Raw genomic sequence first — 21,771 nt, forward strand, 5'->3', positions numbered from 1 at the left:
AGCAACTGAAAATAAAGACGTTTCAACAGAATTTATTTGCTACCTCATATACTAGTTCCCTTCTATATTTTGAAGTCCAGTGAAAAATATGCAAAGAAGAATCGTACTTTACAAAAGCGGCGCCATCTTGTTTCCAAATGCAACGGGCCCTTTGGCGGTTTTTAAGTCTGTTTTAGAAGGGGTGTAATATGAACAATATGCTGTGGACCTAATGTAACTTCGGTTCTCCGAAATATATATATCTGTAGTCTGTAAACATGCGCTAGTAATTAGTGTATTTTGCCGATAAAATTTAGGAGATTTAGATTTATCGCGAAGCTCCGTCGACTGAGTATATATTCCCTGATACCTTTGCTCTTGAGATCAATTCAATTAAGGTTAATTGAAACAAAACAACGGTCTTCCCAAGCTTATCTGCAACTGAAAATTACTCAGGATATTCTAGAAGTACACATTTTATTGGTATGGTTTGTTTGTATAAGTGGTCTAAAGCTTTTTGGGAGTCTACTTTGCCGGTGTGCAAAAGACAAATCGAATATGTAGCTTCGAAGTAAGTTGATGTTCAAGTCAGCGCTTGTTTTATTTTCGTTCTTTAACTAAAATACTTCAAAAAGACATTACTTCTAGTATTTTTGTGACAGTACAATAGACCGCAAAGAGACACGTGCAAACAGTCATTAGCAATCATAATTTAAAAACAGTCATTTCTGTCTCTATTAGTATAATTTGTAGACAGGTAAAGGGACATTATATGGCAAACTCCCTGAGCGGGCAAGATGAATCAAATCCTACTCTGTGATTGGCTACCCGAGCAGGCAAGATGGAGCTATCTTGCCCGCTCGGGACTACCCGCCGTGTCCCGCAAGAAAAATTTCCGCGAAAGCCATATAATAAATCCTTTATTGACCAAGCTTGTTCGGTCAAGATGGCTTGATATTGGCCTCGTTCTTTTTTTGCGAGTTTATGGACCGAGACTCCGTCTCGGTCCATAAACACACAAAAAAAGAACTTGGCCAATATCCAGCCATCTTGAACTCACACTTGGTCAATAACCCATATACATTTTCCACAATTTCTCAGCCAACAGTTAAGGTATCAGTATAGTCAATTTCCGACATAAAATCGCATTGACACGATAATTGAGGGGTGTAAAGGAACAAACCAAAAGCGGAGGCGCAAATTTCGCTTCGTTACGTAAAATTTCTGAACCTTTTATTGTATGCCGCCGTACCTTAAGATAATATTATCAGCCCATTCTAAGCCATCAGTAAATTTTTAACATCCAATACCTCAGCTATCAGTAAAAATATAAAAGGGTCATTTATCAGCTGATAATGAAAATTTAAACAGCTATTGCTTAAACGTCGTGCAATCCTTTCTGCCAAAACTATTTTCATTTTAGCGCGGTTTCGATGTCGTGAAGATATCTGAACTACAACTTCGCATGTTATCAGTTCTTGTCAAACCCGTCTACCAACATTTCACAGAAATCTGGCCTTATTAACTGGTTGGTCGCATTAAAGGGGTGCTTTAATGAAAGAATGACTCGCTGAGCTTGTGTTCGGGACTGAATAAGGTGGCCGTAATGACGAAGTAACCGTGTTAATTAAGGCGGGGCTCAATTTCTTCTGTGGATAGCTAGTTTTAGTTCCTTTGCGTTAAATCTTTAATTGTGATTTGCAAAATGCACGAGAGTACAGCCCAAGTGAAAGTTAGTAGTGTTAAGATACAAATTTGTTTTGATTTCTATTTTCTCGAGCACGCTTAGCTCTCAAACCATCACCATGGCTTCGAGACAGTGCAAAGGGTCAATCACGTTTGACAAGTGTTTGGAGGGCTGCCCAATTGCCCGCAGGGAATGTGCGTTGTTTCATTGATATAAAATCTCCCAGAGTAAATATTTTCGTCTTATTAATAGAATAATTGACAAGCAGAGAACGCATAAGAAAATAGCGGCATGGTATAAATGCCCGGTGACCCACCCTATGTGATCACCATTTCGCACAGCAACAGTATTTATTAAGTTTAAGTGGGTATACTGTAAATTGAAACATAAAAAATCTTTTGCCGGTGGCTGTCTTCAAAACAATTGGAAGGACGGGGGGAAGGAAGCAGGCAGAAACACTATTTTATTCATGTCCAGTTTATCTGAAGCCTTGCACTCCGCTGTAAGCACAACTTTGTAATCAATAATAAATGTCGTTAGCAGCATGCGTCACGCACTCTCTTTTAAATTTTTCAGCAGAGTTCATTATTTCTGTGACAATTTCCTTCTCTTCCGTAAACTGCTTTCCCCCCCTCCCCCAGCATCACCTTTGTTTTCATAATCTTAAAGCAGACATGTTCAGACTTCGAAAACGAAAATATTTAAGAACGAATCACGGACCTGCAAAATAAAATCATTCTGAACCTGCGCCGACAAAGGACGTGAAGGCGGAAAGCGCCCGAGCAAGGAAACAACATGCTGGGAGACATGAAACTTTACTCAGCAGCTTTTTCACTTATAGCGCTGTTGTCAATCTCAGGTAAGGAACGAAAAAATGAGAAAAAAGGCTAATGCAACTGATTAAGTTAATATAGTAGTTACATTAAAATGTTTGTGTGCATATGGAGACGGAAACCGCACAGTATAGGTTTGACCTCTAAGCAGCAGTTCTGTTTCCTTGTAGTTCCTGACCGACCGCGAAACTTGGCTAAAGCGAGGTTCTTTAAATTGTTGTTCCTTTTTCATCCGCGGTTCTAAACTAGACAACATTAATCACTCGAAATTTAGCATGATCTGATGCCAAATCCTTCTCTTTGACGGCCTGCTTCATCGAGGTCTATAGAACAAATAGAAGGCTGTTTATAATTTCAATGTTCTTTACTTTTTAGTAACACATACTAACGTCCCGCGCTAGCTTTTATATCTGTAAAATCGTTTTGATTTCCGATCGAAAAAACATTCTGATCAAATCCGTTAACATAACATCAAAACACGACGGGCAAACTGCCGATTATTATTTTTCTTTTTCACTTCTTTACAACATATGCTCATCGTTTCAATTTCCAATCGTCGTACATCCGCATTTACCTCTCGAACAGTTACACTTCATAGCGCAGAAGGCGCACACTGAACGCAAACTTAGTTCCAGCGTATGTGCTTCGGCTACAGAATAACTGCTTTTGGCCTGCGTGCAGTTCTAATGACGAATCTTTCACGTCGCAAAACAAGGCTCGTTACGTGAAAAGAAAGTATAAAAATTTATTGAAAGCGTTTGGCGTATAGCAGGGTTGACGCCGCTGTCTGGGTCACGCCCATTGCTGTTCGGTTCGAACCACAACTTATTTGATGTGCCGTCTGAGTTTTCAAGTCGATTGTCGCCAGTAATCTCGGCGAGTCTTCGCCGCAAATACTTTCAGAACATACCGTTCTAAAACTATTAAAAAACAAATAGGGTGTGTTATTTTGATGCAGTGTCTAACAAGACGCCTTGTCGAGAAAGCTATGTCTTAGGGGTTAATTTTTCATATGCTGTTAAAATAACAACTGTTCAGTTCTTGCCCGTCTTTCTTCTGTCACTAAACCGATTTTCCGCTTTAATCAGTGTCAGGAGAGGCAACTCAGGCAGGAAGTTGGTAGATTTTAATACTCTGAGAAGTCAGTAACGGAGCGACATTGCCACGCACAATTAAACAGGTGGACTTATTATCACATCATTTGCGGCATATAATGAAATTTAAGGAAGCGGCGCCGTGGTCTGGCATTTTCGAATGGCAGGTGATACGTCAATTTGATCGATAATGATTGTTGCTTTAGCACTTCCTAAGTGACCAAGGTGAAAGTTTGTTTCGTAATAACTGATATTTACATCAGAATGCAAGTATTTAAATACCTCAGTAAGAGGTTAGTTGGAACGCACATAAGCGAATGTGACAGTCGTTAAAACAAGGTCATTAATTCATTCCCAAGCCACAATTCATGTACATGTTAAAATTCGGGAAATTTATTGGTTTTGTGGAAAAGTTAATATTTCACCGACTCACTTCACATTGCAAGATATCATTCGATTCGCCAATGTAAATCTTTACTAGGTATCTTTAACCTCATTGCAGAATGTAAACATCCAAGAGAAAATGTTTAAGCAATTCCAACACCAAGACTAGGTCAGACTAGAATTTTGTCATTATTCTTCAATTCTCTTCAATGATTGCTTCCAACTTAGGAAGCAATTAGTCACATAAATTTTACTATATATAGCGACAAGTGCAACGATGCTCCCACTCTTCACAAACAGGATGTCTTAAGAAGTGAAAATGTATTCATGTGACCTCTGATGTCAAGAACACTTAAACACCACGTGTAGAAAAGAAAATGATTTACTATCGAACCTATCAACTGGTCAACCGGAATTTTTTTCCCTTCACAATTGGTCTGGCTCTTTTGTCCTCATATTCTTGAGATACCTTGAACGCATGGTTAACGTAGGGGTGGTATCATATTTAAAATGTATTTCTTTTAGGTGTTTAATTAGGTTGCTTTGTATAAGTTCCCACTGAGATAATCAGGCTTTTATATACCACTCCTTGTGAATATCACACGACTTGACGCTGACCAGTTTACTCGTGGCTGTTTTTTCCTTATTGTTTATATCGTTGTTGAAAATAGCGTGTGACATTTTCTTATATTCTTTGGCTTGTAACCTGTACTCAGCGTGTCTCAGATTCTTGTAAATAAACTCGATCATTGCTGGCGACTCCCTCCACTATTCGCTGTATTACTTGTCTCCTCCAATTATAACAGAAATGTTTTCTATTCGGCTGAGCGGAGCGCGATAGAATAGAACAAAGGATAGAAACAAAATTCAGTTTTCTTCAACTCTTGTCCTGTGTAAAAGGGTACAGGTAAAGTCAGCATACGAGCCAAGTGGCCCAGCAGGCTGGGGCTTATCCCGGTTTCTGTGGTGTGAAGTGACTAGGAGTATTTCTACTCCCCCCTGGATGGGATACTGGGCCATCGAAGGGTTACCCCCAGCATTAAGGTCGCCGGCTTGATAATCAAAGAGTTAAGATAGAACACCTTTCTGACAAAGATATATACCGTTTGGCATCCTAGGGTGCGAGGACGAGTTATTTGTTAATCATACTGTGATAATTGCTAAACAGTAGTTCTTGTAGATGAGAGCAAATCTCTCCCTGCAATTAAAGTATTTAATTCCAAAATTAAAACGATTCACCAGCTTGAGACAATGATCGCAAAAGCAAAATTAATAACAAATTGAAAGTTCACAATATGAAATGGGGCAAGAACAAAAACAATTAGACTGATATAGAATCTCGTGTTGTTGCTACACTGTGCTGAGTGTCATATCTAAAAGTAGAAAAGAGTTAAGAGGAACTGATGTGTGTGTATGTAAATGTAAGATGTTCCGTGTCTGTTTGTTTATGAATTATCTGCAGTGTGTTTATATAAAATTGTAAGAAACTTAAAATCAATAGAAATTGATAAAATAAAAAAAATTAATAATAATAGTAATAATAATAATAATAATAATAATAATAATAATAATAATAATAATAAGGTCGCCGGTACCCATTTATACACCCGGGTAGAGAAAGGCACTGTGCACGTGAGAGTAAAGTTTCTTGCCCGAAAACACAATACGATGTCCCCGACCAGGGCTCGAACTCCGCGGACTGCTCGATCCGGAGTCGAGCGCACTAACCATAAGGCAAGCGCTTCCCAACTGTTGTCCTGTGTGTTCTCGCATTATTGAAGTTTAAAGTCTTCTACCCAGATTAAGCCTTCATTGGTAACCTCATCACGACCCGCATGCGTAGGTATAAACGCACCGGTCTCCACACTTTAAAAGGCCTGAAGCAGGGACCCTGATAAAGTGCTGTTAATGGGGAATTCAGCCCCTCTCGGTGGACGTACAAAATTATACTAAAGTTTTCTTTGAAAACCCCCTTTTGTTTTTAACAGATACTAAGACCATCATTCCTGAGATGAAAGCAGTCCCCGCCAGTGTAGTAGCAAGACAAGGTTCTAATGTCACCTTAAAATGTCGCGGTCGTAAAGTAAACCTCATCGATACTGAGGTGCAGTGGAAGTTTAACGGCCAAATTATCAAAGAAGATACCAACAAGAATGTTAGAGTGGAGTATCACTGGCGAAAAGAAGGTAGAAAAGGGACCTTTTCTCTGCAAATTACAGGTGTTTCAGAAAAAGATGTTGGTAAATACGTCTGTAAGGCCAGTGTAAGTGACTTTGGAAAGACAAACGTTGATGAAGATTTCATAGAATTGTCACTTTACAGGAAGGGTGAGTTTCACTTCCTTATGCTACTTTTATGCAAAGTTCTTTTAACTTACAGGAACAGCTTAGCAGATGGCTCTTGAGTCCAGTCCTCTCAGTTGTTGTTGTTTTTTTTTTATGAACTAAAGATAGCGACAAAAATGCCTTGTTCACAATACTCGTTAAATGACGGCTCTATTCCTATTTAAAAGACACATGTTAGATTAACCTTGAATTTAAGTAAGACAAAATACCTGGTTTTTCAACCACGACAAAAAAGAAATTATAATTTACATCTCTCTCTTAAACTAGCAGACCGGTACCTAGAACAGTCTTCCAGTGTTAAATATTTAGGACTCATTATTGATTGCTCACTGTCTTGGCACGACCATATCGATTATATAAGTAATAAAATTAGCAAAAGTGTAAATGTTATTGCAAAACTAAAACCCTATGTGACATCCCAATCCCTAACAAGTATTTATTATGCACTTATATATCCCTATTTAAATTATGGTTGCGTACTGTGGGGTAATAATTACGAGGCTCCATTGTCACAATTGGTGAGACTACGAAACAAAGCTATTAGAATAATCAACAATGTGCCACTTCGTGAACATATTACTCCCCATCATGTAAACCTTGGTCTTATTAAGCTTCCCGACACTGTTAAATTATATACCTGCCAGCTATTTTATGACCACTTGATTGGTGAAAAACCGTCTAATTACACCTTATCTCTGGTATCTGAGCAACATAACTACGTTACTCGAAGTGCATCCCTACAACACTTAAATCCCGGTTTCTCCAGAATAAATATAAGGAAATTTTGTCCTACTGTTATCGGATGTTACTATTGGAATGACCTTCCTTTATCTATACGTAACTTAGCGACTAGAAAACGTTTTAAAAAAGCACTCTTCCAGTGTTATATTGCTCAGTATTGGTTAATTCATACCTCTTCCTCTCCTATGTTAAGTTAACTTTTTTACCCTAATTATTATTGTCAATTAAACAAGGGCATCTAATTAGCTTGCTATATTTTTGCCCTTTTCCATTTCTCCTCTTACTTGTCTACTTTATATTTATCTTTGTAATTTTAGAATGGAATAAATAAATAAAATGAAATGAAAAAAATGCAAATCACGGCAGGCGCCTCAAATCGCCCGAAAGTGGCCGGAAGGGATGTCGTATATAACTCTATCTTTCCTTTTTCTTCTGCCAGTGCTGAACGTTACGACCACGCAACAAAACATCACGTTACATGAAGGAGGCTCAATAACTCTTCAGTGTCAAGTAAACTTTACGGAAGCTGACGACGTCTGGACATTTTGGCTTTTTAACGGACGACTAATGGAAACTATGCTCGTACAAAAAGCACGTGGTAACAAAGCATTAAGTAACACAGTTGAAGAACATAGCTTGCCATTGACACTGAAACATGTGGGACTCGCCCAAAGTGGAACATACACTTGTGGCGCCAATTCCACTACCATTATAAGTGCACAGAACATATCAGTAAGCGTGCATGACGTACCTGGTCCAAAACTGAACCAATCTCTCTCGACTGTCGAAATTACAAACGGGAGAAACAGGACGATAAGTTGTATTGCAGTTTACACCGAAGCATCGTATGTCGACACCTTTTGGCTTTTTAATGGAAGTCGAAAACAAACCAACAGCAAGTATGAAGTAAACGATGAGTGGCTTGGTCGCAGTGAACGATCTATTAATACGAAAAAGATCAGTTTAACTATATATAATGCTGGATTGAATGACAGTGGACAATATTCTTGCGTTCTTAACACTTCACATGGCTTGAGACTGAAAAACTTCAGCGTTCATGTCGTTGCTGATGCCAATGGTAAGTTTGTTTGTTTATTTATTTATTTATTTATTTATTTATTTATTATGTCTGCCTAGTGGAATTCCATTCTCTGAAACCTTCGATTTCTCGAGCCTCCTCATCACTCGTGTCGAAAATGTCGCATTTTTGGGATTTTTTGTGCAGTCTACTACTACTGGTGTAAACTCCCAAGCGGTGATCACTTTCTGTGAAGCAACAGGGGAGATCTTATAATGAGCTCATATCTCTTCAGAGAAAACATGGGGTTTAATTGTTTTATTGCTGTTCGGCCACTGTGTCCAGCGGCAACAGCCTAGCTGGTTCTCTGTGTAGGGTTAATTTCGTGGCACTAACGCCGAGAGGGACTAGAGAGGACATGTCAGTTTACCTAATAGCAAACGTCAACAACCCAGGTCACCAGCCTGCGGCTTCGATAGAGTTCAAAGATAATTGAACTGTAAATATATTATTGCCGACTTGATGAACTTTCATAACTATATACAGTAAAAGCCCACGTGTAAGAACTTAGATGTTTTTGAAGTCTGGCAAAATAGGTTCTTGTATTTTGGAGTAGTTATTGGCAATTTAGGCTAAGTAGATTTTTTCTTAGGTTCTTAATTTCTATGAAGGAGATATAGTTGATGATTACTAAAAAAATATATAAAAACTTGGGTTTGGCCTTAAATACATAGTCTGCCAGTATTTATTTACAACTGTATTATAAATTTGCGGTCTCAAAGTCACACTCCTTGGTTAAATGTTTATCATAATTTAACTGTAACCCACATATGAGAACCTGCTTGATCTTGCTTGGCTAAACAGTATTTTTTGGTATCAAAATAGTAAATTTCTGCCAGCAGTTTCTTAAGCCACTCGGTTTTTACTCATTTGTTTATACTGTATTCCTCTGGTCTCTCATTTGGGCAGGTGTCGATGGTATTATTACGGTGCTCCGCCCAGTCCATCCCAACGTGATAACTAGCGGAGGTTCCAATGCGACTTTGACGTGTCTAGGTCGCGAGGTAGACCGCATCGATACCATGGTGTCATGGAAATTTAATGGCAAGGAAGTACAAGAAAATACCAACAAGAAAGTTACTGACATATTTCGGAAAAGAAGACGAGGAACTTTTTCTCTACACATTACGAACGTTTCAGAAAAAGATGTTGGTAAATACACGTGTATGGCATATGTCGCTAACTATGATAAGCCCGACGTCGCAGAAGCTGTCATTGACTTGAGGTTATTCGAGAGCGGTAAGTAAACTATTTCAGCGCCCTCGATAATGCACGAATCGTATTCCAATATAGAGACCAATATGCTTGCTCTTACTTTGCGTTTTCGTTTATTCTTTTGAGTTAATGATGTGATGCAAATTTTCCATGAGCCAAATGGTGGTAAAAGACCTGCAAGAGTAGCACATTAGATAGTGTTTCGTGCCATCGCATGGCACGCAATACACGCACTCTTCCTCACAAGCGGGACGGGTAACAATAGCTCTTTTGAAGCCTAGTAGCTTAACAACAGGGCGCTTAATTACGATTTTCCCAGGCGTAAGTCAGTTAGTAGTGTTTTTACTCGTGCAGGATCGAGTACCAGTTCATTGGGACGTGTCCGCTATGGGCTACCTCCATGTCTAGTGTCAATCATGACGCGTCAGTAACCCATATCCCGTGACCCGGGGAAGGTCTTTGGTTTTGCAGTTTTCGGTGTTCATACAAAGCATCTGATTGATTCTCTTTTTCGTTTAACAAATTTAGTCGAGTGGCCGAGAGGAACATACGCTATACCCATGCCGCACAGTGGATGTCCAGTGTCAACGGAATTCTCTTGGTCAGAGGGTCTTCTTCGACAAGACACAGAAGACTCGACGCCATTGAACAACTGGTCCAGCTCCTTTCACTTGAACGGAGAGAAGAAAGACAGTAAGATTTCACAACATTTCTGTGTAAAGACAAACAAGACAGGGAAGACGCAATGGCCAGCGGGGAAATATTGTATTTACAAAAAAGGAAAGTGTCCTTATGGTAAGAATACGAAAAAGATTTCTACAATTTCAACATGAGTCTTTAAACAGTCCCTGTGGTCTTATGTGCCCAAAAGGGCACAAAGAGAGGGATTGAGTGAGTGAAAATGAGTCCTGGCAACGGTTGCTTCTACCTTTAAGTTTTTCGTTGCACTATTCCATAGCAAATTTAGGAAACAAAGGACTGTCTCTATTCTTAACAAACAGTCCAATCCACCTCACCCAATTCCAACCACACTAGAACTGTATTACTATTGCCCATGTGATGCTGTAGGGTAGGTTGGCTGCTGTACGAATTTTCTGTTTATATTCTCACATGGAGAGCTTCAGTGAGATTAGTAGCCTGCTCAAGACCCCGGCCTGTGTATGAACCCAGACCACACAGTCCACAATCCAGTATCTAGCAAGTATTCAGCTGTCATGGTGATGACCTTTATTTTTTTGCCAATCTCTTTCATTTTCAGTAGAGTGCCTGTGAACTAGCTAGGTGTAGCTAAGCGCATCGACAGCTATAAACATGCAACATTTTTTCTTTTATTCCACGTTGTCAACAAACTCCCAATTAAGGAGCACCTATAATCATGAAGTGTTAAATGTATTTCCAAAACTCCGGCCAGAAAAAAAGTACCTAGCAAATGGAAAATTACCTATTATTTGACAAACTTATGAGAATCAACTTTTTTTTTTTACTGACAGGATTTCGTGAAGGCTGGATCAAGTGGGACGATGAGGATACGAAAAACGATAACTTTGCCAGCGGTGTCCTACCAGACGGTACTTACAGCAAGGACACTGTTATACATTTCTGCTGTCGGTCAGATGGATCAGCGGAAACACCAATCGAACTTCCCATGCGCGAACCGTTCTTCCTTTTGAAACACTCAAGCAGTTGCCAGGCAGTACTGGGCATGCGTGTTACGGAGGAGTGGATACTCTGGGACTGTGAAGACCGCGAAAACAAAAATTCATTCGATGGAGAAATTCCACAGTCTTTCATAGCAAAGGATATTAGACTTTACTTTTGCTACTACATCAAAAAGTAACCCTTCGAAATACAGTTTGATTACCCCTTTTTTCACTTTTAAGACTACCAAGACCAGTACCACATTCTGATGAAATGCACCGGGTGTCGGTAGGGCAGACCTAGAACAGCACCTGAGATAACAAAACGTAAAGAGAAACTTATCCTTACAGGGATGAAAGGGTGAAGACAACGTAAAGAAAAAAAAATAATTAAAGCAGTCAATATTTGGGTTGTAAAGCTTATGTTCTCAAACGTAAGGAAACATTACGTTAATGGGGTCCGAATGAGAGTGCTGTCAGTCGTTAATACCGGAAAAAACCTCGGCAATTTTGTCGGCTCACACAATTTTAGAGTTAGATTTGACTTTGAAGGTCTCGTTTCTCAGCTTTCTCTTATACTTCCTATCTCTTTCGTGAATTTTTGGTGATGGTCAGGTTTCGTTTAAAATTTCAGCCAATTTTTCAGTTCGCACATTTTAGATCTTAGCCATCAGGAACAAAACGCATCTTATCCGTCTCAGCTGACAGCTATAAAACTTTAGAAGGAGCCACCTTGAAGGGTCAGGATGGGGCAGCAGTAGTTTACATTAGTTTACATTGAAAACAATGGTTGCCAGTTACCAGTTAAACTCATCCAGATCGTAGACCCTCACAGGTAAAGGTCTTTATATATAGTATATGAGCTAAATGTATACATTTATCAGTAACGTAAGTGATAGATGACGGAACTTGTTATCACTCCTGTAATGTAATATTTCACTGCTATTAACTAAGAAAGCTTTTTGTTACATAAATATCTTAAAGATGTACTATACTGAAATTTAGTTAGAAGTAGAAGAACCTGGTCCTGTTTTGAATTACATTAACTGCTCTTTTTGGTTGGGCTACTTGTTCATCGCAGGTATTCCTCCAACTGTTGTTTTTAGATTCCCCCCCCCCCCCGCCCCCTACTCCAAACAAACAATCCACTCTTCCAAAACCTAGTTTTATTTTTTAACAAATAGTCAGGAAACCGATGTGTAGTCGGGAATCCCCAGTTATCTGATAGCCGTACATGACATATTTCGCGGGCATACGCATTTTGCTAGTGTGTTCGTAACTGAATTACGCTCAAGAACCTAATCTTCGTTTTGCGAAGGAGTATTTTATTTTAGTCGCATATGTTCCCAAAACCAGGTAGCACTCATATTAGTTACCAGAAATACTCATGAAACAAACTAATGACTTGAACCCGGCGAAAATTTCGCCGAGAAAGTGTTTCGGTCAGAAGCAGTACATCACACACTTTTTTTTTTGGGGGGGGGGGGGGGGGGGCAAGGAAAGACTTAATATTGAAAATTTCAAAATGATACACAGCTTTTTATTGTGTAACGCGAATCTTGAGACATCCATTGTCCTGGTCTCTCAACTTTTGTTTTTTTTGCAGTGATGATCTCTGGTTCGCGTCCTCTGAAAAATCTACACCTACCTTATCAATAGCATTAAATTAAAACATTCTTATCGAGTCAACCCGTTACGTTGTTTTTTGCTTTCCATTCATCAGTCGTACCTATCATGCAATCATAATGCATCATGGGTTGGAAACATCTGCACAACTCCTCGAGGAAAGCTCTTTAGAAAAACTCTTACCACGTCGTAAGTGCAAGAAAAAAAGGTTTTCGTAAAGCAGGACAAGTTTCGTTACATAGGTAAAACGCTCTTATTTATTAAACGAAGCAAAATTTACGCAAACGAAAATTGCTCTTTTTCTTGCAACGAGAAAATATGAATTAAATGTCTCCTTAAGAGAGACTTTTTATTTTCAGTCTTATTCATGTGCTATTGTGAAGATACTGCCAAGCTCTACAGGGATAAAAAATCCCACACGAACGTTAACAGTTAATTTTAACTTACAGTTGACTCGGGACCGCCATGTTGTGTTAGTTCCTCTGTTTGTATCGTTTCGGGATAAAATCCGCTTACCAATGACGATAAATTTTTATAGAAAAATGTTGCCGAGAAGGTTTCTAAGGTTATTTTCTTAAACACTATATAAGAGTTTGGGGATAAACTGCCACGGTTCTCACGGAAACTTTTATATTCATTATCTTTTTCTCGTCCTTATGAGGTCTAAAGCAATAGCAAGGGACATAATCAAGAAAAAATAAAACAGCGTGCCTCTTTTGTTTCTTGGCAGCATCGTCACTTCTGAAAGCCTACCCAGGAAAAATTTTAAGTAGAAAAGGCGTACATCTGGTTTTTGTTAGGTTAGTTGCTAGAAACGATGTCCAGTTTATTTAAAGTTAACTTGAGCGGCTTCAAACCAAATATAATATTTATATACCTCAAGCTCACTTTATTGACCATGCTGGTACTTAAAACTGTCTTTTTTTTCAGTTCAATAGGTTACCAGGAGTCACTGCTGATCTGCTTGGTTGTTATCCAATAGAAATTGCCCATTTTATTGACAATGCTTCACTAAAAAGCCAGGCTTTTGTTTTGCTTTTTTCAATCCAGAATCTTTTGCAAGAACAGAGTTAAGCGAAGGTCGGTTTTAATAATCAAACCGCTTTGTTTCTCTCAACGGAACAAAATTATTGCTTGACAAAGGTGTGAGCAGCTAGGTACAAGCTATAGGTTGGCAAAGAGTCGACGAAAATGTTTTCCTTTAATTTTTCCTCAGCTGGGTTTAAAGCTGAACAAACGACTCATTGACAAAGAAACGTAACGAAGAATTGATTGGAATCGAAAATGTAAAGATTTATATGATGATCAACTTTCATCGAGAAGACAAGCTCAAAACAGAACAGGTAAGCTTAGGACGGATTTTTCAAACATTGGGCCAAGTGATAATTGCTGCTGAAATTGTATTGAACGGTATTTGCATATTCTATATATCGCACTATTTGAAGCTGTCAAAAAGCTCATTTTTTTTTTTATTTCAGTTCTGTTTAGATTGAAACTAAATTAAAATCTCATTTCGTTTGTAGCACTTGTAAATCTGCCTCCAACGAGGCGACAGTAAACTGTCTCGTAAACGAAATTTACAGTTAATCTTTCGTTGATGGTGATTTGCGAAAAAACACCATTTCAGGAAACTTTTCATTTCAATAATCCCGATGTTTATCATTCAGATCGGGTTGACTTTAAAAGAATTGAAAACAAGGATATCATTGTTATGTTCTAAAGAGAGTTCGAAACCATAATTGTGTTCTATTTCGGTAAAAGCTGAACAAGTAGGCGGCGGGTTAAGGTAACTATCATTTCCTTGAGGTTTGTAGAAAAAAAAATGGGACAAAAAAAAAAAAAGGCTTTGAAGCGCTAGCGTCGACGTTTCCAAAACTCGCAGTTTTTGGCCAGTGAGTGCGAAGGTGATATGTTATTTCATCAAGGTCACTCAAAATTTGTTTTCTTCGTTATTCAGTTTCGGGTCTTTTCTTTTGCTCGACTCAGTAAAATCAAGCGCATTTTTTCTAAACAAACAAGAATCTTTGACTGGATGTATAACCTTACTTATAAATTAAACCAAAAATCAAAGTTAAAGAGACTTTGGAACATATTGCTCCTGAAAGCGAAATTATGGTCTTTTACAGAGGGGAAAAACGCGAGAAATTCCAGTTGAAAATGAGCAGCATCTGACCAAAACAGTTTACAACCGATGCAGTATTTTTTTAATTGTTGCGCATCGAGGACTAGATAACATATAATTCACAGTTTTCAAAATTTGCACATTTTGATTAATAGAGGTCTTCTTAGTATCTACGATGACCATCGATAACAGACAAAGTGTCCTTTCTGGCTCTCTGTCTTCTCTTTCCTACCAACAGCGAGCGAAGACTGTTTCGTTTTTTTTTTTTCCAAAACCATACACCAAGCTATGATAATCTTCATTTTATTCTATAATGCCTACAGGCTCAGTACCAAATATAAACCACTTGTTTTTCCCTGATTTATACCGTGGAAATTTAGAATAGGAACTCTACTATCTTTACATATGTTCGATATACTCAGTATCCCAGCAGAAAATCACTATAAAAAAGCATAGGTTATTATAAAGATTTCTTATAAAGAGTTGAAATTGAAAACTGCGAAGAATTATGTATACAACTATGTTTACATTTTCTTTATTTATTTGTACAGTTGGTGAAAGTCCGATTTGAATTCTGTTTATTTATTCGCCTTTTTTGTATCTGTTTAGAAATAAATTTCAAATATCATTCTGTTTATTTAACGAAACGTACGGGTCTGCGGTGCGCGTTTAGCTTCATTTGCGATGTTTGTATGACGTACGGCGAATGTGTCATGTACCTATTTTGGGAAAACCACATGGCCGCATCAGTTTTAGTAGTTAATAAAGCCTCACACGAAATAGGAAATAATCTTTCCATCAAAAGAGCGCCCCTGGACAGCCGTGTATAATGAAATAATTTCACTTTAGTTGACAGATATATATTACAAGTTGTTCGTCATCGTGGATCGTCTTTTTCAAAATCAGAAGGCTGAGTTCAAAGAATACTAGTTTGGCCCGCATTGGCAATGTTATGAGACACACCGTCGAGTGCAGCAGAAAGCCCTTTTGAAAAGTTTGATAACCTTCTACCGACAAAGAGCAGTATCCAACAGTAACAATGAACATCACAACTGTATGTTTCAACATCTCCAGCAAAACTGTGAACAGAACAGGAAATGAAAGCGGCAATAAGCAAGAGATCCCATCAGGACAAGGGAACCATCTTCCTCTCGTTCTTCTGGGTGTTCTCTCCTGCCTCATCGTCTCCGCCAACTCGCTAGTGATAGCATTGGTATACAAAAATACGCAGCTGCGAACAATAACTAATTTATGTTTGGCATGCCTAGCGCTGTCCGATCTTTTATCAGGCCTTGTAGCCATTCCTTTGATATTTGCCTGCAATCTTTCGCCCATGCCAGATGGAATTGCTTCCTGCATCGCCATGGATCTTGCATCACGGTTTATCGCCATTTCGACCATATTGCATCTTCTAATTGTCACATTTGAACGCTATGTCATGATCATTTACCCTATGCATTACTACCGGATTGTGACCAAAAATAGAATGGCGGCCTCGATGGTCTTTATTTGGACCTTCTCTCTGGCTGTATCGCTCATACAGCTGATTTGGATTAGTTTTGGGTCCACCCCTGAAACTGCAAACGAACAACACAGTGACGTGATCTACATTTACAGCTGCTTTGTAGGACTCGTGGTGCTTCCTTTAATACTCCTTGCAGTCGCCTACAGTCGCATATTCTTAATTTTGCGAGTTCAACTGAAACGAATACGTCGGCAAGCGACTCATGTAAGAGTCTCAAAGGGAGCCAGGCAAAAACGGGGCCAAAAGCGCGCGGTGATCATTCTCGGGTCCATGATCCTGGCCTTTATTTTGGGTTGGTGCTCATACTTTCTGAGCTCGATTCTCTTGGACGAGAATTTACTAATGCATCTCCCGCAAGCCGTAAATGTCACTCTCCTTTTCCTGAGGTATAGCACATCTCTTTTCAATCCTCTCTTGTACACTTTGTTCAAGGAGGATTTTAGAAACGTTTTACGATCGTACGTTTTTAAAAATCCGCAGAATAGCTTAGACGAAGTTCCTTTAAGCAGCAACGCTTGTTGAGCTGCATGCAGGATTTAAGTAACGTGAAAATCTTCAACATTCATATCCAGCTCGCTAAAGCGCTCCAAACTAAGTGAAATAGGAATACAAGAAATCCATTTAAGTGTATACCAGAAAGGAGATATTTTGAGGAATAATGAAAGTTATGTAATTGGGTGTTTTTTCGTAACTAAATTGATCTGTAATGTGGTCATGGACAATTAAACTCAAGAGAGCGTTGTCTCTTGTTGAACTTTAACTTTACTTCAATTGTACAAGAACTGAGCCTATTCTACTGTTGTTACCTTTTGGTTTAGTAAGCTTTCAACCATTCCCCTGTGAGAACACTATTTAACAATTAGATTACGAGCTCGAGATTTCTATGAGGTTATAGTTGATGAAGCCGAAGGCCGTATCAACTATCGCCTCGTAGAAATAGAGAGAGAATAATCTAATTTTTTTAGTAGAATTCTACATGTAACTGAAATTTCCTTCAAATTATGATTCCAATTATTTCTATCTGGTCTTAGGGACCGTTCATTTTTTATAAGGTAGGGGGGGCTGGTGGGATTTGGGGGGGGGGGCATGCGAAAAAAAATGGCTTTCGAGGGGGGGCCATCCCAAAAAAATAAGGGAAAAAGGGGGGGTCACGTGAAATATTTTAGGAAAACTTTAAAATGGCATAATGTTTGAATATCAAAAAAATTGCTATAGAATAAACATAGAAGGCAGGATACAAATTTATTACAAACTTTCCTTCTGCTTTAAAAAAACGTTTGGCGACAAAAAGCATTTGTAGCTACTGAAAAGAAGTATTTTAAAACACTCTTATTTTCGAATGCAACTTTCACTGGCACTCATCTTCATCTTCGCTGTCGTCGAGTTCTTCGTCGCCGCTTGTGATGCTATGGGAGTCTCTTTCACCAATGCTGCAAGAAGCAGCAATGCTTTCCGTCAGAGTGTACTCTTCAGGGAACATGAAGGTGTAAACATAATCTCTGACTTCCTGCTCAAGGTTTGTGGTGAAATAATTCCCTTCCAAGAGCTGTGCGATGTATGGCCCATCTCTTCTAAATAACGACGTGGCAACATCCTCAACTTTAATACACTCTTCCGGGACGGCCGTTCTAGGAGGGTACACAAGGCATTGTGGAAGATCATTTCCTAGCGGGTTTCCAACACAGATTCCATAAACTCGTTGGACGTTGTTTTCAGTCCGCTTCCTCTTTCTTTCATTAGACGTTCTGTGGTTTTCTTTTTTCCTTCTCTTTTTGTTGATGTGCTGTTTGAGTATGCCTTTGAATATGCTGTTATAATTGCTCTTCTTATTTTCTAGTGCTTTCATGTCCTGCGTGACCTTCGTCAACTTAGCTTCTATACATTTGATCTGTTTTACATTAAAACTGTGGGTAAATTCTTCGCCCTGCTTTAAAGCAAGCCCATTGGACTGAAAGAGTGTGGAATCGTGTTCCTTTACATCTTTCAATATGACATTCAACTTTTCCACCATTGCTCTGTGCTCTTTGATGGAGAAGTTCACTTTTCTTCCATCACTGGGCTTCAACTGGTACCCTGGCATGGAAAACTCACTCGCCCTCTCTGAACAGCCATCCGCACTTAGAAAGATTGCTTCTTTTGCTTGTAAGATGTCAAACTGCCTGGATCGTTCAGCTGTAAACCTTTTCTTAAACGACTCGTCGCTTTCGCCATTATTGCGCATTTTGGAATTTTGCGCATTTGAAAAGCAGCAAGAGTGAGAAAGTAAAGGTAATTGTAAGACATTCATGCTTGCAGCAGAAGAGTCCTCTCAGAGCTGGCCAACCAACACTGAGAAATGCCAGGACATTGACACAAAATGACAACAGGGCAAGTGCTGACAGCAGTGAAACGGATGAAAGTGACAATGATGAGTATGACAGTGATGCCATTGACTCTGGGGGAGAAGATGACTCAAGTGACGTCATTCTTGCATTCATCAATTCAGATGAGGAAGATGCCAATGAGAGGCCAAATGCCACACGCTCAGGGCGAGCCATGACTAGGAGATCCGAAATTGACTTATCTTTCTTTTGATTTGTTTTTTAAACAACAGCTCTCTGTAGTATAGGGATTGTAATTATTGTCTTCATAGTGAGCACAATAACGTGAAGTAGGGGGATAATAGAGAAATATTAAAAAAGTTGAAATCTAGATATTGTTTGTTCAATTTTTTTTTTGGGGGGGGGTCATCCCAAAAAATGACCACTATAAGGGGGGGCCATGTGAAAAAATTGGTAAGCTGAGGGGGGGTCATACGATTTTTAAATGGTACTTCCGAAATCCCACCAGCCCCCCCTCCCTCATAAAAAATGAACGGTCCCTTAGTATAAAACTTCACGCTTTAGAGGATTCGCGTGAACTGAATTGTCAGTTTGACAGTTGCAGTTATGTAAGCGCACTTATCAGTTCCTTTCAAAATTTGCGGGCTTTTTTAATTCAAGAAACCGTAAATGTCCTCCTATTAGTCCTCTCAGGAATTTGATTATTGCATTGTTTGTAAATTTTCATTCAAAACTTCGGGGAACGAGGAAACGTTGCAATTTTGTCGGCTACACTAAGCCACCACAAAGCTGTGCAGTGACATGGAGGTATGTGCAGTGGCATAGTAGTATAGTGTGCAATGGCTCAGTCAATCAGATTGCAGCAATTGCATTAGCATACTAGTAGAATTCTACTAAAGGTAATTATAACTGTTTAGAGCCGCCTTCGATTGAGTGTCGTAAAACCAAAACCAAACAAATTACTAACCAGTTAGACTTCTCAGCCAATCTCAAACCGTAGCAGGAGTACCCGTCGGATCCGCTCTGCAAAATATCCGCTCTGCAGACTAAAGTTGAGCTGGCTGGGAATTTTAGCATTAAACAAAATCTTGCTGAGAATTTAGCTTATCGAGAGCTAGCTAGCTGGAAAATTTTTTTTGGCGTTCAAATAGCTTACATTGTGGTTTCACAAATCAGTTCCGGCTGGAAATTACATTCCGGATGCGATCACTGACTGAAGTGTGTCATTTGACACTCCGACTGCTTGACCAAAAGTTTTATTTACCAGCAAACAATAGAAGTCTGTTCTGCTGTCATTTATAGTGTGAAATTAGATCGGTTTCTTTTCCCACGTTCAGTTGCATGTTTCACCACCGTTGATCCGTTGATCCGGTCGCGGGAAATCATCGTCTGTTCTGCTTTCATGTTCTACCTTGAGACAACTGGTTATCTGGTAATGACGTTTGTTGGTTCATGCAGTCTTGTCACATTTTTGCCTGAGGCCCGGTGAGACTCCGGTAACCTCGTAATGTTTTGTAACTAAAACATTGTTCCCGTATAATTTTGTGTCCAACGGTCGGTTTCAAGCGCGGTCAGATTTTGCCGACCAGTTGTTTGAGGGTTTGGCAGCCAGAGAACTCTGAGGACTCCACTGATAAATTCAAAGGTTCAGGTAAGAACTACTTTGGAGTTGAACTAGCTGAATCAGCCTATATATTTAATATTCAAAGATAATGTTTAAGTAATGTGTGCGAGAAAAGCCGGCGCAGGTTTTCAAACTGTATTCGCCACTGTATTGTATTTCAAACCCAACGGAAAGTGTAGCTTCAGTGAAGACAGTGAAAGCAAGAAAAGGCCTTATATGTCTCAGAACTTGGAAGGGTTTTCGAAATTGTCAGTGCATTCATCCACAGTGATCCTACTTCCAAGAGTAATTTCAATTCTGTAATTTTAACGACCAGTAAAATCCGATCCCGGTGCTGCAGTCGATGATGACCGCTTTTTAACGCGTCGAACGTTAAAACATGAGCTATTGAAACACATTTGCCGCGTCTTGGACAAATTGACGAGATATTGAAATGACTATTTTTTCCCGGTGTAAGAAAGTATTGTTTCCATCGGTTTCTTTACTGAAGTCCGGTCGTGTTCTTTATATAACTGAAGGCTGATTACCTATTGCTGCCTTTTGGTATCGCCGAAAATTTGCCCTGAAAGAGCTGTTGACCAACACACCTGATTGATCTAGTTCAATGCTAATTGTACTGTACTTTGGGATTTAAAAGGGAATACAAAGGCTTTCCATGTCAAAGGTCAGAAAAGACCAGAAGGCAATCATGTCATTCCAGATTTCGTTCTTTCGGTGTCGATAGCGCCAGGACAATAATGTGTAATTTAATTTCTTATGCGTTCCCATTTGTTAATGCGCGTGTTTTTCGCACATTCAGTTTCTGTTAGAGAACAAGTTATTTTGCATGCCTACGTTGTTACCGGAAATGCAGGCATTTCGCCTTATTGTCCTTCTTTTTATAATGGCACAGACAGTGATTTTGTGGTGGAACAATTATCGCGCGGTTCAGTTCATGTAGCTAAGGCAAAGCGCGAAACATGGCACACGAAAAAATAGGAGAGGGGCGTGGCACCAGTTCACGCCATTCACTAAATTCACGCTTCTGGGTTATAGTTTGATGACGAAATGAGCGGTAAAAAATTATTCCACAATTATTTTCTTAAACAGTTAAATCCTTGCTTCTTTGACTTGCTCCAGGGAATGTAATTTTCAGCAATGTAACATCAGTTAAAATCTAAGACATTTCATTGAATTCTCTCATGAATGAGCTATTTTTGTGAACGTAGTTCTTGATCTAGATCTTACATTGAGGGACCCGATAGTATCACCAGTTTTGTATATTATTATGTGTCCGTGGCTGTATGCGTATTTGGATGCATGTGTGTGTGTGTGGACGAGGTGAGGACGCCGGTATAAGAGGGATTGTGCAGTATGTTACATTTTCTAAAACGTATCATTTTTCAGGTGTAAAATTAATTGCGTGAACTATAAGAAGCACAGCTAAAGATGCTGCAAACGTTACCCGATGTCATGGACTGGTACCCAAGAAAAGATGAGCAAATTTGTCGATGAAATCACGAGATTAAGTTTGTGAATCTTTTATGCTGATCGTCCAGTGTATATTTATGACATTACATT

At 39.1% G+C, this 21,771-nt stretch overlaps 2 protein-coding genes across 2 annotated transcripts; both read left to right on the plus strand.

Moving 5' to 3' along the window:
• The first annotated feature begins 1,893 nt into the window (after positions 1-1,893).
• On the plus strand, positions 1,894-12,114 carry LOC145487987 (contactin-5-like). The gene is made up of 6 exons (XM_081466751.1): positions 1,894-2,525; positions 5,966-6,304; positions 7,503-8,141; positions 9,051-9,380; positions 9,885-10,151; positions 10,847-12,114. The coding sequence occupies exons 1-6, from the start codon at positions 2,462-2,464 to the stop codon at positions 11,191-11,193; spliced, it is 1,986 nt and encodes a 661-aa protein (XP_081322877.1). The 5' UTR covers positions 1,894-2,461; the 3' UTR covers positions 11,194-12,114.
• A 3,098-nt stretch (positions 12,115-15,212) lies between these two features.
• On the plus strand, positions 15,213-16,847 carry LOC145488239 (histamine H2 receptor-like). Its single transcript, XM_081467061.1, has one exon. It carries the CDS (start codon positions 15,781-15,783, stop codon positions 16,786-16,788), a length of 1,008 nt encoding a protein of 335 aa, XP_081323187.1. The 5' UTR covers positions 15,213-15,780; the 3' UTR covers positions 16,789-16,847.
• Positions 16,848-21,771: the final 4,924 nt, after the last annotated feature.

The sequence above is a fragment of the Orbicella franksi genome, chromosome 5, assembly GCF_964199315.1.
Source record: "Orbicella franksi chromosome 5, jaOrbFran1.1, whole genome shotgun sequence".
Lineage (NCBI taxonomy): Eukaryota > Metazoa > Cnidaria > Anthozoa > Scleractinia > Merulinidae > Orbicella > Orbicella franksi.